At 43.4% G+C, this 16704-nt stretch overlaps 2 protein-coding genes across 2 annotated transcripts in view; both read right to left on the reverse strand.

The window, feature by feature from the left end:
* LOC138472609 (uncharacterized) overlaps positions 1 to 16704 on the reverse strand; it is a 336202-nt gene that overhangs the window by 14337 nt on the left and 305161 nt on the right. The window lies entirely within an intron of this gene.
* LOC138472608 (uncharacterized) lies at positions 587 to 10531 on the reverse strand. The gene is made up of 2 exons (XM_069610875.1): positions 10331 to 10531; positions 587 to 2608 (listed from the first exon to the last, which is right to left on the reverse strand). The coding sequence occupies exon 2, from the start codon at positions 2554 to 2556 to the stop codon at positions 766 to 768; it is 1791 nt and encodes a 596-aa protein (XP_069466976.1). The 5' UTR covers positions 2557 to 2608; positions 10331 to 10531; the 3' UTR covers positions 587 to 765.

Genomic DNA, 16704 nt, shown 5'->3' on the forward strand with positions numbered 1-16704 from the left:
GCAGAAAGATGTCTGCCTGTCTTTTTCCCTGCTACTGCCCACTAAAACTTTCCTCTCAGCCCTCTTTATGACGTGTTCCAATGAAATCCATCATCTCTCATCCTCCTACTTTTAAACAATAGCTTCGCTTATACATTTGCAATTGTTGCAAATCTGACTTCCTTCCTCCTGCAGTTACTGTGCACAACAACACGGATAATCATGCAGAGAAGAGAGGAAAAATCTGCACACTCATTTAACTGGTTTTCAAAATATGCCTAATTCTGCAGTAGAGAACACATTTTATTAGTGAGTTATAATAAAATAAGGTTTTATTAGTCAGGTTAATGGTTAATATGTTAGCTGTTAATTTTCAAATGTGTCTCTAGCAATATAGGCATTTCAGGTGAAAAATAGTGTGCATATTTTTAAATGAACACGTGTGCTTTTAACTGTAAAAATAGCTTTGCATCTTATATGTTAAAATCGTTTTTTGACTGAATAGTCTGTCTTTCCTTGTTAATCTGTTAACCCATATAGCAATGCACCGCACCCTTGTGGTGGTGCTGCAAAAAATGCTACTTGTGCAGTAGTGCTGTAATGCTACTTGTGCAGTAGCGCTGTAATGCTACTTGTGCAGTAACATGCCAAATATCCTTACATATACCCTCCTTTTGTTTTTAGAACTTGGCTATAATCCAAGCCAATCTCTAAAAACAACTTGTTTTTAGAACTTGGCTATAATCCAAGCCAATCTCCAAAAACAACTTGTTCTTTCTTTTTCTCTTAAAATGCATGTGTATTGGGATATCTTTCTCTTCCTGACGTAGTCAGTAAAATCAGTAACATTTTCATTTTTACTGATATCACAATCAACCATCCACCCATGATTAGCACCAGGATAGCCAAACCCACTATTGAGCGTTCCCCCCAGGTTCCCCAATTAAATCTTTCCACTTCTATTATGCCCAGATTACTAATTGTAATATTGTTTTTTCGCAAATTCATTTTCATAACATGTCTTTCTTTGTGATTCAATAAATATTCCACATCTGGATCTATTGGAAAAGTATCCCTTTGAAAAAAATCGATATTTTCCACTTGGCTTTCCCAAACATCATTTGTTACATGGAACAATGTTAATCCCCCAATTGACACAATTGCATCCTTTGGAACCTGTAAATAAAAAACATTATATTTTACCTGTTTAACCACGTATGTTCCATGGTTTAAATGTACTACCGTCATGTTCTTTAAACAGGTACTGACCAACCATTTACCTCTGACCATCTTAGCCTGTGCCATTTCTTCACTCCCCATATTACTAATAATCACTTCACATCCCTCTGATATACTTGGGTCAGATTTCAATCCACAAATAGCATCTGTGGCATCAGGAACAAACGGTTTACCTGGACACATATAATTTTGTTCTTTAAATGTTACACATGTTTCCAGGTTTGGTATTAAATAAACTTCAGGTTCCCATGACTGAAATGCCACCACTTCTGGAGTCTTAATCTTAATGAATTTGTCCTCTTGCCAAAATCCCACGTTGTGTACCCACTTCGTTTGATAAATAAGTTCAGGGGCTACAAATGGGATGCATAGCAAAAATCCGATCTCTAGTCTTTCCAAGTCCACATATAACGGCATTGCATTCCCCATTTCGAATGCAATTCTTATCTGTATAAGGTCAATTTCCCTCCTGGTCAATCTTTCTATCATTTGCCGAATGATATCCTGCGAAACAAAATACAAGGGAATATGTCCTTGAATCAATTGTGAAACTGCAGTTTGAACTTCTCTCATATAATTCGTTAATAGTCTATCAACAGGACTCATTATGTTCAATATTTCATTTAAAGTTCTGTCATGCTTAAGTATTATTTTAGTCGCCCGTTGCATCACATCCGCTTGTTCATTTAGAATGATTGCAGTTTCATTTATGAATCTTACTTGTTCATCCAGTCCCCCTCTAATTCCATCTAATGTCTTTTGTATTATTTCTAGGTCAATACTCAGTTGTTGTGCTTTAGTACTCAGTGTTCCTACCGAAATAGAATTGGCTGTTGATATTGTAGTACCTATTATTGCCCCAATTATAGACATTACCATTGATATCGCGAGCATCACCGCACCTCTCTTTCCTCTCTTCTTCTTAATGTCTGCTGAATTCACGAATGTTTTTTCCAATTGCATTAATATATCTCTTATTGACTGCTTAGCGTCCTCTTTTCTTATTTCCAGCCACTCTTTAGTCTGTTCAATCTTAATTCCGGTATTGTTCAAATGTTTTTCAATCAAAATCTCAGGATTCAATGGTATGTAGATATTTTGGAAAATCATCCTTCTATCACTCATGATGAATCCTGGTGCTTCTTCTACCGCGATACCAGATGCTGGTCCAGGTTCAATGACAACCTGTGCTTCTGAATTCTTGAAGATCCCTCCAAATATCACTATCGTTAAACATGTCATCGGTATCATCTTCAATGCTGATCGCTTTGTAGCCTTGGTCTTCACCCCTCTTTGGGGCTTTCCCGGAATCCGTCCTCGAGGTCTCCAGGACTCCATCGTCTCCCGTGGCCTCTGGTCCCGGAACCTCCGATCAAATAATGTTAATCGTCTAAATCAAAATAGAAAATAAACAGATTAAGTACATAGCACAATACTAACTTCATCCTTTTGCCAAAAATAAAACATGCTTGGTAAAAATACTTCGTTTTTTTTTTTTTTTTTCTGAAATTAAACACAAGTTAAAAGAAAACAAACACATATAAAACAGCATTCAATATTTAATACACTTTCTCTCTGCACACCAACCACGAGCTTCCGTTATATGTGCATTTATTTATTTATTTATTTATTTATTTATTTATTTATTTATATTATATATTTTCACATATATTACAGTGTTTATGTGCCATCATTACAATCAACTTTTTTTTTTTTTTTTTTTAACTTCTTTGTCACTGCCTCCTGATCACACCCATTTATTTTCTCAAGGGACTCTATCCGTTTCCACATGCTCAAGCTGCCTGATCTCATGTCTGGGATGGCATGGTTTGATTTGATTTACATGGACAAATTGCTCTATTGCTGTTTCACCTTCATTTTTCAAAATTTTATACACTACAGGAGATACTTTATCTATAATTCGAAATGGCCCCTGCCAGGCTGCCAGAAATTTAGAATTTTTCTGTTTACTTTTTCCAAAATGAAACTTGTACACCTGATCCCCTACATTGTATTCCTTTACTGATGTCTTTTTGTCATAATATGACTTAGCACTGTCAGCAGCTCTTTCCAGATTTCTCTGCACAAAAGCAAATGCATGTTGCAAATGCCTCCTCAGTTCATCAATATATTCATGAACTGTGGATGCACTCACTAGAGTTTGCTCATGTGTTCTGTATAGTAGGTGTTGTGGTAACACCATTTTCCTACCTGTTAAGACCTCATGGGGGCTAACACCTGATGCTTTGGCAGGAGTCGACCTGATTGCCATCAAAACCAATGGTAAACGCAAATCCCAGCTGGAACCTGCTTCTGCCACAAATTTCTTTAAAATGTCCACAACAGACCTATTGCTTCTTTCAACTGTACCTGAAGACGCCGCCCGATATGCGATATGTAGTTTCCTTTTTACACCTAGTATTTGCCATACCTTACTCATTAGAGTACTTGTGAAATGACTTCCTCTGTCTGACTCAATTCTTTGTGGCAACCCAAACCTTGAGAACACATGGTTCACCAGCAATGTGGCTGCTGTTTGCGCACTACAATCTGGTGCGGGAATGCACTCAATCCATTTTGACATCAAACATACCACACTCAAAATATAGCGGTGTCCCCTGCTCGACCTTTTTAAAGGACCTACATAGTCTATTTGCAAATCTGACCATGGGAGAGTTAGGCCTCTTTTCATCAATGGTGCTCTATGCATTGGTGAAGCAGGTTTAAATTGGGCGCATACTAGACATCCTCTAGTATATAATTCCACATCTTGGGACATATGTGGCCAGTAAGCATAATCTTTTAGTATTTCTAATGTCTTTTGTGAACCTCTATGGCCTGCAGTTATGGCATCGTGTGCATGGTGTAGCATTAGTCCTCTGAATGAAAGGGGTACTACCCACTGTATTTGCCCTGTTATGGACTCTCTAATCATGAGCCCATCCTGTAATCTAATTCGTGTTTTGTTCTTTAATAACACCCTCAACTCTTCTTTTCCCATACAATCATTTTCTGTTAAAGGATTTTTTTCAGGATCTATCAAATGATTATAATAGATTCCCAAAATTTGATCATTCTTTTGTGCCTCAATCAAATCTTGGTCTGGCGTGTCATGACTCCACTGCACCACCGGTTGATCTACCTCCTTTGGTGCTTTAGAACGTGTGACTGCATCAATTTGTATTTCACCCATTAAATAATCAATAGGTAGCAATTCTCCCATCACAGCCCCAATCTTAGCCAGATGGTCTGCCTTATCATTTCCCTCCTTATCCTCTCCTGGTGTTTTTAAATGCCCACGAATTTTTCTCCAGTATATTGTTAAATTATTTTCTGACACCAATTTGTCTATGGCTTGTATCATTTTTCCATGTTTAAGTGGCTTTTTGTTGTATGTAACCATGCCTCTTGCTTTCCAACCAGGCAAATACTCCACAAAGCTATTCCGTGCATAGTCAGAATCAGTCACCAGGACAATTTCACTGAACTTTTTATCAACTGCAGTAGCAATTGCTTTATAGATGGCTGCCAATTCCGCTACCTGACTGCTCCTATCTCCAATCCTCATCCCTATACTAGGAACGCCTTCACATTTCAACCAGACATTTCCTATTCCTGCCACTAATTGTTTATTACTGTCATTTTCAATGTGAAAAGCACAACCATCCACATATACAGTTGGCAAATCCTTGCATGTTTTTTCATCAAAAGCTTTGTGTGGTGATTGTTCAAACTCCTGCAAACTAGCTTCCACATCCATTTCATTTGTTATTTGTTCAGCTGCACAGTCATGTAAGTCAGCTAACCCTTGAGCAATTGGGCTCTTTTTATTTTGTCCATATCTTACTTCTACGGGAAAACCTTGTAATGCCAGCGTCCATGAAGTGATTCTGGATTGCGCTAGATTGCCTGATCTAATTCTTTTACTCTCTAAAAATTGCAAAGGTTGATGATTTGTTTCAATAATCACCTTTTCTCCCTGAACAATGGGGCGGAAATGTTGTAGCGCCCACACAGTGGTTAATAGGGCCTTTTCGCATTCATTAAATTTCATTTCAACTTGGGAAAATGCCTTACTTGCATATGCAATGGTTTTGTGATTCAAATCGTGTTTTTGTGATAACACTGCTGACATACAATGTTCAGAAAAGCCTATTTCTATAAAGAAATCCCTGTCCTTTATGGGGTATGCTAAACATGGTGCCTTTACAAGACATTCCTTCAATCTAGCCACTGCATCAGACTGCTCTCTTCCCCATTTCCAGGGAGTATTTAGTTTAAGCAGTTTAGTCAATGGTTGAGTGATTTCTGCATAATTCTCAATGAACTTTCTGTTATAGCCTGTCATCCCTAATAAACTTTTTACTCCTTTCACATTTTTAGGATCTTTTAATCTTTGTATGGCCTCTATTTTCTTCCTTTGTGGATTTAGCCCATGTTCAGTCACTTCATGCCCTAGAAAGTTCACTTTTTTCTTGCACCATTGTGCTTTTTGCAAAGATACTTTGGCGCCTGCTTTCTGCAATTGGCCAAGCACATGTCTTATTTCATCACTGATCTTTGTCTTGACACCTTAATATAACAGTGACACTAGGTATGCAGCTATTCTGGAGATATACCTCCACAGCATCATTTGTTTTGGCAATGGTGTGACATTCTTTTATATTGCTGTTTTGTGATTTTAGTTTCTTAGGCCTCAATGGTTTTTTGGTTAAGGACCACAGCACTCCATTCACCCCATCTATGAGAGGAGACAATCTTTTCAGGCAATCTGTCCCCATCAGAAATGGAATTTCACAAATAGATGTGATCAATACCTCTTGTTTCATTCTGTGCTTTCCTATTTTTATGTCAACCTCAGTTACACCTATGATGGGCACCTCCTCCCCATTAAAGTTATGCACTGGGCCTTGATTTGCCTTCACTGTGATCTGACTCTGTGGAGGCCTCCCTTCATTGATACTCTTTACCAGCTCCTTGGACATAATTGTGGCCTGTGCGCCAGTGTCAATCATAGCAAAGGTGTGGCATTTTTCTTCTACAGTGATGGGTGCATAATATCTGTCCTCAACTTCCTCTAATACACATAAGAAATGTGAATTCTTACTGATTTCAGGGCTCACCTTTCTCAGGTCTTTTTCACTTTTGGCTAAGCACATTGGTAAATGAAAAGACATTTTTCCCTCCTTTTTACCCATTTCTGTGCGAGATATTTTATTCATTTCTCCATGTTCAGAGGTTTTTTGGAGTGTGGCCACCGTTCGCCCATCCATCTGGGTAACATCAGAGACCACATTACAACCTTCCAACTGAACATGTGTCACAACATCATTCAGCAATTTGTCATTTTTTAATTCTGTGCATTTGTGATCATTTAGTGTAATACCAGCCCTTTCAGCCTCTTCAAAAATATGTGGCTCAAAGAATTTTTCAGGTGATTGACTTGTACCCTCCTTGTGAGTATTTCCTTTTTCTGTCTGTGTTTGGTAATTGTTTTGCTTGCCCAGGAAAGGAGCTATGGCATCCCCACTTACTCCCTGTTCACTGGTATTCCCCATGCATGAGTCATTTTTCTTAAATCTGTCCCTTTGTTCTTTTGGAATTCCTAATGTTTCTTTTTCATTTGTGCAAATCTTTACTGTTTTATTTAGCTCTAAGTTAAACCGTACCTCTTTTTTAGAAGTATTTGCACTTTCTGTCACAATTTCATTTACTGGTACTTTCATTTTTAATCCATTAGACATCTCAGAGTCGTTATGCAAAATTATATCAGAGCTATCTGTCATTTTGGCACTGCAGTTATCATGAGTACTTAGTCACTTTTCGGAAGCCCCCCGGTCATTGCTATGGCCATCAGCCCCCTCTTTGGAAGGTTGTTTTTGCGCTGTATAGAGCTTTCCTATTTGCTCAGCTAACATTTTCACTTGGGCCTCAAGGCATTGGAACCTTTCCACCTCTCTAGGATCCTCTTTCTGTGGCCTAGGTCGATATTGGTTGTTTTCCCCCTGATTGGATCTATTCTGATACCTCTCAGGTGATTGATACCGGTTGGGATGGTTTCTGAACTCTTGATTCATTTGTGGAGGGGAGCGGGTTGCACCCATCCTTTGATTATAGTCCCCTGGTGGGGAATCATTGTACTGGCGTGGACTGTAGTTCACGTTTTGCTTCATGTCCTGTTTCTCAGATTGTGGGTACTGGCCCCTATATTGATTTCCATTATCAGTAAATCGATCCACATATCGGGGCCTATCCTGATTACCATATATCATGGTGCTGGGATCAAATCTGCTCTGTGTCCCCAATGACTGGTAGGGACCATCATTTCTTTGATCTTGATTTTGTCTCTGGTTATTGTTCATACCTGCCATATCAGACCGGTATCTTACCCGGGGTCTATCTCCTAAATATCTAGGGCTGATGTAGCTCTCTCTATTACTAGGATCATGTGATTGGAATATTGGTACAGTAAATGGCGATCTTTGTTGATTACCCCTTTGTTCAGGTGTCACATTATTTTTACCTTGGCTTTGAGCAGACTCAAGGGACATTTTGGCTGACCTGATTTCCATTACTGTGGCTGAGGGTTCTTTAGATTTAGGCCTAGTATCTTTCATTTTATCACTTTCTCTACCCTGACAATAGAGTACCTCATATAGCTTGGTGCTTTGATGTACAATCCATTCAAGGGACTTGTCACGGTCAAATTCACGGACCAATTGGGATATGATGTCTTTCTGTAGCCCATAGAAGTATGCGGTTTTAAACTCATTGGAATTTGAGTCAAAAGATACATCAAAGCGAGAGAATGCTCTTTTTAAGTCTTGTAAAAATTGGCGAGGTGATGTATTAGGTCCAGCAGTAATAGTGTACGCAACTTTCTTTGCCTCCTGCAATGACTGAAAAGGAGAAAAATGACGCCTAATTTCTTTTTCAAACTCCAGCCATGTCATATTCTGCTGTTCATTTAATCCCCTTATGATGCTGGCCGTCGGGGCATCTAAAGTTAAATGAAAATATTGTCTGTACTGTTCCTTAGGTATCTGGAGCGCTTTAAAAATGTCATGCACCGCTTCTAAGTGATCCTCAATGCAGCATTCACCTCCCTTTTTAAATGGTTTGATCAGGGCTTTAATGGATTTCATTATTTTTATGGGGCTACTTGTTGCAATGCATGGAATTGCACTATTTTGTGATTCAATCCTGTTTTCAGGTGTATGAGATTGGTGGCTGCCCCCAATGGGAGTATCAAATCCCCCAAGGGCGCTGCAACCAAGTTCAGTCACCGGCCCTGTCACTGGGGCACTAGCTCTTTGGGCAGAGCTAGAATTCACCTCCACTCCATTGAATGTGGTACCCTGCCGCCTCTCCTGGGACCTGGGAATGCACATTTGCTGTTCTAAGTCCTTACACTTTTTAAGGAGTCTGTTGGCTTCATCATGCAAATAATTATTTTCATCACTCATTTTATTAATTGCCTCCTGCATATCGCACATTTGCATTTGGCATTCATTGAACTCTTTACTTCTCTTGTCTCTTTCTTGGATCATTTTAATCATTTCTTGTTCTACACTCTGGAGATCACCTTCTTTTTCGCAATGTTCTTTTTGTAAAATCTGCATTTCTGAAACAACCTCATCTTTATCCTGCCTAATGTGATCCACTAAGGCTTTTAAGTGTGTCAATTCTTGCTCACTATCTTCAAATTGTTTCTTGCTTTTGGATAACTGAGTATCAAAGTCTCTGCATTTTAATTGCATGTCTTTTTGGCATACATCCAATTCTGCTCTCAACATTTCCTGATTTTTACTTGCCCCATCTAATTCAGTCTTTAACCTGTTAATTAGTTGAGTATCATTCTCTTGCATTCGCAGTGACTTGTTTAAAATAAACCATATTTTGCCGCATAGCCGTATTAAACAGTCTTTCTCTGCACTTTTATCGGCTGCATTCAATAATCTTGTAAGGCAGACCTGAATTATGCTGCCTTCTGCAAAAATATTGTCTAGTTTTTCTTTCTGCACCTCACCCTGAATGCGGTTACTCCATTCTAAGGTACTGTTCGAAGACCAATTCCCATGTGCAAATAACTTTGCCTCTAAATATTGCACTAGATCTGAGAATGTGGTTTCCCTTTGTGACATTCTGAAATTCGTTTTTAGTGGCACACTGCTATTATAAAATGGGTTCCCTTTAATGTGCAAATGGCAGTGTGAGACACGCTTGCCACGCCCAGTAGGTACTCTATGATCACTTTCCCGGCCTGCAACGCACCATAAATATGTAGGGTATTTTGTGGAGATTTGGGGCCTGACGGTATTTTATTACCGCTGAGAAATAACTTAGCAATAATCACTCTTTGTATTCAGATTTGGCCATGTGCAACAATAATACAATGGACATGCATTATTTCAGCACCCAGACCTGCATATTTGGTATACGTGGTTGGTGGTATTTTGGTGAGCATAATTCCCTTGTTTTATTTGTGGCCCCAATGTCCAGAATCCCTTATCTTCGCTTAGATTTTTCGTGTGATCACTAGAGAGACCTCAGACCTGCATTCTAGGGAAACCACAATTTCCAGGGATAGTGTTGGTGCGCCACCATGGGCAAACTCACTGACTTATTTACGACAGAGAGCTATATGTGGTAGTCTTGTGGTAATTTCCACTACCTTATATACGGTAGGGAGCTATGTTCAGAGAGTCTCTCTTCCCGTTGGCTCATGTACCTCCAACAAGTTATACTACAGTCACTCACAATTATTCATACTGATTCTGACATACACACATCTGTCTTAAAATGACCATTGCACTGTTTAAAAATCTCCCCACATCATTGGCATTGTAATGGTAAATAGAAAATAAACCACCCGTCTGTTTTCAAATATTTTCTGTATTATAAAATTTGCATTTAGACATAATCTCATTCTTTACAGCAATAAAAGGGAACAATCAAAGCATTTTCAATGACACACTGCAATTATAGTGGCGGAGAACAGAACTTAAATTGCAACATTAGCACTTGATTAAGACACGCACGGGACTTTCATTTTTCTACACTGACTGCATACTTTCGTGCACACACACAGCTCCCCCAGTTAGGTAATTACCTTATCTGTTTAGAGGATTCTCTCTGTGAATGTGGCTCTCTTGGCTTAACTCCAACGAAAAGGGACGCTTGCCTTCTCAAGCCGGGGTCATTGCCTGGAATTCTCAGCTTTTTCAGATAGGACAGCCTCTGCCAGTGGAAATGTAATTCTTTCAGCTTTCCCCAGTCTCGACTGCAGCAGGACACCCCCACAGCCAGGTCTTCTCCCCAGTAGTGCAGAAAGATGTCTGCCTGTCTTTTTCCCTGCTACTGCCCACTAAAACTTTCCTCTCAGCCCTCTTTATGACGTGTTCCAATGAAATCCATCATCTCTCATCCTCCTACTTTTAAACAATAGCTTCGCTTATACATTTGCAATTGTTGCAAATCTGACTTCCTTCCTCCTGCAGTTACTGTGCACAACAACACGGATAATCATGCAGAGAAGAGAGGAAAAATCTGCACACTCATTTAACTGGTTTTCAAAATATGCCTAATTCTGCAGTAGAGAACACATTTTATTAGTGAGTTATAATAAAATAAGGTTTTATTAGTCAGGTTAATGGTTAATATGTTAGCTGTTAATTTTCAAATGTGTCTCTAGCAATATAGGCATTTCAGGTGAAAAATAGTGTGCATATTTTTAAATGAACACGTGTGCTTTTAACTGTAAAAATAGCTTTGCATCTTATATGTTAAAATCGTTTTTTGACTGAATAGTCTGTCTTTCCTTGTTAATCTGTTAACCCATATAGCAATGCACCGCACCCTTGTGGTGGTGCTGCAAAAAATGCTACTTGTGCAGTAGTGCTGTAATGCTACTTGTGCAGTAGCGCTGTAATGCTACTTGTGCAGTAACATGCCAAATATCCTTACAGCCCCTAGCATGCCCTTGAGAGTTTTATTAAATCTCTCAACCAGACCATTGGTCTGGGGGTGGTAAGAGGTGGAGAACTTGTAGGTTACCCCGCACTCTTTCCACATGGTTTTCATGTAACTAGACATGAAGTTGGATCCTCGGTCAGAGACAACCTCCTTGGGGAATCCAACACGGGTGAAAATGCCTAGGAGAGCCCTGGCAACCACCTTGGCAGTAACAGTCCGAAGGGGTATTGCCTCAGGGTACCTGGTGGCATGATCTACCAAGACCAGGATGAACCGATGTCCACCTGAAGTGGGAGGGTCAAGGGGACCGACGATGTCGATGCCCACCCTCTCAAATGGTGTGCCAACCACTGGTAATGGCTGCAGTGGGGCAATGACCCTGCCTCCAGTCTTGCCAGACAACTGACAAGTGGGGCAGGTCCTGCAGTGGGACTCCACCTCTACTCCCATCCGTGGCCAGTAGAAATGGGCAGAGAGCCTCTGCTTAGTCTTCTTGGTCCCAAGATGACCAGCCAAGGGCACCTCATGCGCCAACTGCAGAAGGAAGGGCCTGTAAACCTGGGGTACCACCAACCTCTTGCGGGCACCAGGTTCAGGCTTAGTGGGCTCGCTAACAAGGAGCTCACCCTCCCAATAAATCTTGAAGGTCCTAGGCACTTCACCTTGTGCCTGGGACAGGGCCTGTTTCCTCAGACCCTCGAGAGAGTGGCACTCTCTCTGTCCCTTACAGAAGTCTGCCCGGGAGGGTCCCCCTTCAGCTAACAAGCATTGAAGGTCGGGATGATCCTCCGGGTTGAGAACCTCTCCCACAGGAGAGTCTTCTGCCTCTTCTCCCAAAGGAGTTGAGTTTGGGTTTTCCACTGGACCCAGCCCGTCCGGAGCATGGATCCCAATGGGTGCAGCAGGAAGAGAAGGTGCTCCCTCCACAGAGGTGGCCTTCTTGGTCTTCCGCCTTCTTGCCTTAGGCCTCGCCTTTGGCTCGGGTACCTGACTCACAGCCAGACCCGGTGTCACCTGTGACCTAGTGACCGCAGCCGCAGTCATGGGAAGACCATCCGAGATCAACCCCAACTCTACTAGATCATTCCCTAACAAAATGTTAGCAGGGACATTGTCCTGAACCAGGACAGGAAGCTTCGCTGTCTTGTTTCCAATCATGAGTGTGACTAAGGCTACAGGTGATAATTTGGGAGGCCCACCAGCTAACCTGGTGGTTTGCAGAGGAGCACCTACATAGTCCTCTGGCTTGAGCAGGGTCCTGTCCACCACTGTCATGCTGGCCCCAGTGTCTCTCAAGCCAGTAGAAGGCTGGCCATTCAAGAGGACACTTCTCAAAAACCTACGGGTGTTCTGCGGGATAGTCGCCAGTACTTCTGCGTACTGGTCCCAGGCCCCAAGGGACACTAGGGAAATCTCTACCGGAGCACCAAATGTGATCCCGGTAGAGGAGGGGAGGACAGTGGCCTCCACCTCAGACACGGGGTAAGGGTAGGTCAGGCTGACAGCCTGTACTCCAAGTGCCTTACCTTTACACCTGGAGTCACCCCTTTTGTGATCCAGGGCCCCACAGTCCCAACAAGTGCCAGGAGTGCGGGGTACGGTACTGGAACCACTGGGAGCCTGCTTTGCAGCAGGTGGACCACTACTCTTATTCCCACCCCCAGATGACTTATCCCCACTAGATTTTTGGGTCTTAGGAGAGGAAGGTTTTGGTTTACCCGACTGTGATTGCTTTTGGGACTCCTCAGCTTTCTGAGAGGTCCCCTTTTCTTTGTCCTTGTCCTTCCCACTGGAGTCCTTAGGGGACACCCGGTGGGAGACCCACTTGTCAGCCAACCTAGCCAGCTTAAAGGGGTCCAAAATGTTCTGGTCAGCCACATACTGACGCAGCTCTGGTGAACAGGCTTCAGAAAAATGCTCAAAAAACAACAGGTGGGATAATTCAGCAAAAGTTTTCACCTTGTAACCATCAATCCACCCCATCATGTTCATGTGCGCAGCACTCACCCAGTCAACCCAAGACATATTCTCTCTTTTCTTAAAATCCCTGAACCTTTTAAGATATTGGGTAGGTGTCTTGCCAAACTTGGCAATTAAAGCAGACTTCATACACTCATACTGACCCCTTTCTTCCACACTCAGCTTCAGAATACAGTCATATCCAGTTTGAGGCACTCTGCTTAACAAACACTTAGCCCAATCTCTTTTATCCACATCATGAATTGCACAAGCCATTTCAAACGCTTCAATCCATTGGAGGATATCTGAACCCTCCAAAAACACACCAACCAAGTCTTTCATAAACTTGGTGGCTGGGGACCTGACACTCTCACTGGTTTTAGCTGAAGTCTCCACTCTAGCTTTCGCTAGCTGGATTCTCTGACATTCAGTGTCCTTGTCTTTGAGTGCAAGATCCCTATTCTTGAGTTCCACTTGCTGTGCCAGCTCCTCTTTCTTAAGCTCAGCTTCTATTTCCAACTTGCGATATTCAAAGGCCAATTTCATCCTTAATAACTCAAGTTCCATGGAATTGCTGGGGTTTGGAACAGAGGCAGCAGGAATGGTGGCATTCCCAGAAACAGATTCAGCGACAACCCCAGGGGCAGAGTCCTCACTGGTTGCATCTCCCACTTCATCAAGTGTTTCACCATCAGTCTGGTAGTCCACCAGGGCAGCTATTAGCTCAGCCCTAGACTTATCCACAAAGTATAACTCCCTGGCTTCACAAGCACTCTGGAGAGCCTCTAAGCTCATCCTAGTCAATTTACCATTCGCAATGGGCTCCATTGCTTGTAATGCAGTTATTTGGAACACACCCAAACCTTAATCTAATAAAGTGCGGATATTTTGTAAGTGGCACGGTTATACACTGAGTCTTAAAACCATAAGCATCCCACCGCTGCCACCAGCTTGTCAAGACCGGTGGGGGGGTCTGTACTTCCGCTCTCTATATGGTAGAGGAGAGGCACAGAGGACCCCAGCCAAGATTCTCAATTATGGTAGCTATGGGCGAGCAATCAAGGCCTAGCTTCTCAGGAGGTGATGCAGGCTGGTTCTTAAGTACAGTGTATCCCCAAGCCCCCACAAAGGAATGTCCACTCACTGTATTACTGAAAACACAGTCTTTATATAATTAATATTCAAGGGTCATGTACACTTATCACAACAACGCACTTTGTGCTCAGGAAAACCAATAATGGTAAATATCTACAATTCTAAAGTGGTACCACTAATATTAGACCTCATTAAAGTGCATTCATAATACTGTATCAATGGCACGCAGATCAATGAGAAGGAAACCAGCAATAGAGAGAGGAGAGATAACAGATGGTTGAAACAATAGGCAGAAGACTGGCCCTCGCTACTGGACACAGTTCTGTGTGGAGATCCCCCCACCTGGGCAACCTGTAAAATAAAGAGATATAACACAAGCCCAGTCCATATATTGTTCAATAGTCTTATTCTCTCCTACAATGTTTTTACCCCCCCAATGTACCTGGTGGAGTCGAGTTCTTCGAAGAGGCGTCGACAGATCCTTCTTGAGCGACCCCCTTTTAAGCGGGAGTCACAGATCGTCGAGAGGCGTCGGGAAACGTCGAAGACCTCGGGGTTCGGCGACGGGGAATCGACGGCCCTTCTTGAATGCCTTCCCTTTCAAGCGGGAGGCACGGGGCGTCGAACGTCCGTCGACAAACGAGGTAGAACAATGTCGAAGAGGCGGCAGCTTCGTCCGAGCGGTGCTCGTCGGCGTCGGGGCGTCGGCGTCCTGCAAGGCGGAGGTGTGCGGGGCACCTCGATGACAATAGTTCTGGACCGCAAAGATTGTAGAGACGGGAGCCCAGCAAGGGCGTCGGGTCGTCCGAGTCTTTGAGGTCGTTGGGTGGCGGGAAACCCACCGGCAGGTTTCTCCTCGGCGCGTTGGTCGTCCTCGACTTTCTCCGGCAGGATAAGCGGTCGACGATGCGGTCGAGGGAGTCCTTCGATTGAATGTTCTTAGGCAAGGGAGCGGACGGCTCCGGTCGTCGGCGGTACGGCGTCAAGTGGTTCCCACGGCTGGGCAACACAACTTCGACGGGCCTCCAGCGGTTACACAAACCTGCGAACCCTGGTCGACGGCAATGGACTTCGACGGCATCGATGTCCGGGTGCTTCACTTTGATCTCCTCGGCGGTCCCGTCTCGGGTCGGCAGCCTTTCGAGGGTCTGACTTCCAGGGCGCTTCGGTGAAGATGTAGCGGTGCTCGATGATCCCTCGGAGCACGGGAAGAGGGCGCCTTACCAGGTCCTCTCTCGGGTCAGTCCTCGACGAATTCGGCAACCTTCAGATCTGTCGAAGCAAATGCAGCAGCAAGTCTTCTTCTTCCAGCTGGACGTCGAGGATCAGCAGTTCCAGTTACTCTTGAGTGGAGACTCAGCTTCTGAACGCTTCTGAACAATTTCCAGTGGTGAGAGGTCCCCAGATATACTATTCTGTCTCTCATCCACACTGCTGGCACACACACAGCAGCCAATCACACAGAAGGGCATTCATGCAGTCAGTCAGCCAATCAGGCACACAGTGCATTCAGGCCAAACTCCTCCCTTTCAGACACTCACAACAAGGAATGTGGATTGGGACAAGTACCCAGCCATTCAACACTACACACTGCATTCAGGCCAGTTTCGGGCAGGGCTGTCTCAGTCTTTGTCTCACATGCCAGAAACCAGACAACCACAACAAGGAGTGCATATTGGTCACACACTCCATTCACCCAGGTCCCACCCACAGGAGGTACCCACAACATACAGGGAATGGGAAGGCTCCAGTCAGTCTAGCTGGGCCTTCACAACAACACCATATATGGAACTTCCACCCAACAGCCAGTCAGGGGGAAGGGACAGAGTCAGGGCTTCCCAGGACTTTGGGAAAACAAGGTAAGAGGCAATAGAAAGCAAGAGGCCACAGGGGCCATCTTGTTTTCCATCAGGAATCAACTGATTCCAATGGCAGGGCCTGGGTATCCCAAAATGGAGGACACCCAGAGCACCTGTCAATTTCAGCATGGAGCTGCCACCAGCCCATACCCTGCTCTGTGGGCCACCCACAGGTGCCCAAAAACATACACTAGGGGCACAGGGTTGTACCCCTACCCATGGGTGCCATAAGGGTATCCCATGGGTCTGTTCACCAAACCAAAAGAGAGAGCTGCACTGCCAGGAGTCCCAAATGGACTCATGGGCAGAAAACACGACAGAACACACGATACAAGGCAGTAAAGGACAAGGATTCAGAGGCCCTGTCCCCCTGATGCATTTCCAGCATCACAGTCGCCCCCCCCAGACTGAGGTGGAGGGTGTCTAATCTCCCACGGGATAGACACCCTCATCCAGACGGTCAACATACCTTCTGGAAAGGCCATCTGCATTATCGTGACTCTTCCCTGGTCTGTGCTCTATGGTGAAGTCTAGCCCTTGCAGGCTAATGGACCACCTGAGCAATTTCGGATTCTCACCCTTCATCTGCATAAGCCAC

This window comes from Ambystoma mexicanum, chromosome 8 (genome assembly GCF_040938575.1).
Source record: "Ambystoma mexicanum isolate Mex_15411 chromosome 8, UKY_AmexF1_1, whole genome shotgun sequence".
In the NCBI taxonomy this organism is placed as follows: domain Eukaryota; kingdom Metazoa; phylum Chordata; class Amphibia; order Caudata; family Ambystomatidae; genus Ambystoma; species Ambystoma mexicanum.

Excerpts from the sequence above, each read along its gene's own strand:
- LOC138472608 (XM_069610875.1), bottom strand. The coding sequence starts at position 2,556 with ATGGAGTCCTGGAGACCTCGAGGACGGATTCCGGGAAAGCCCCAAAGA.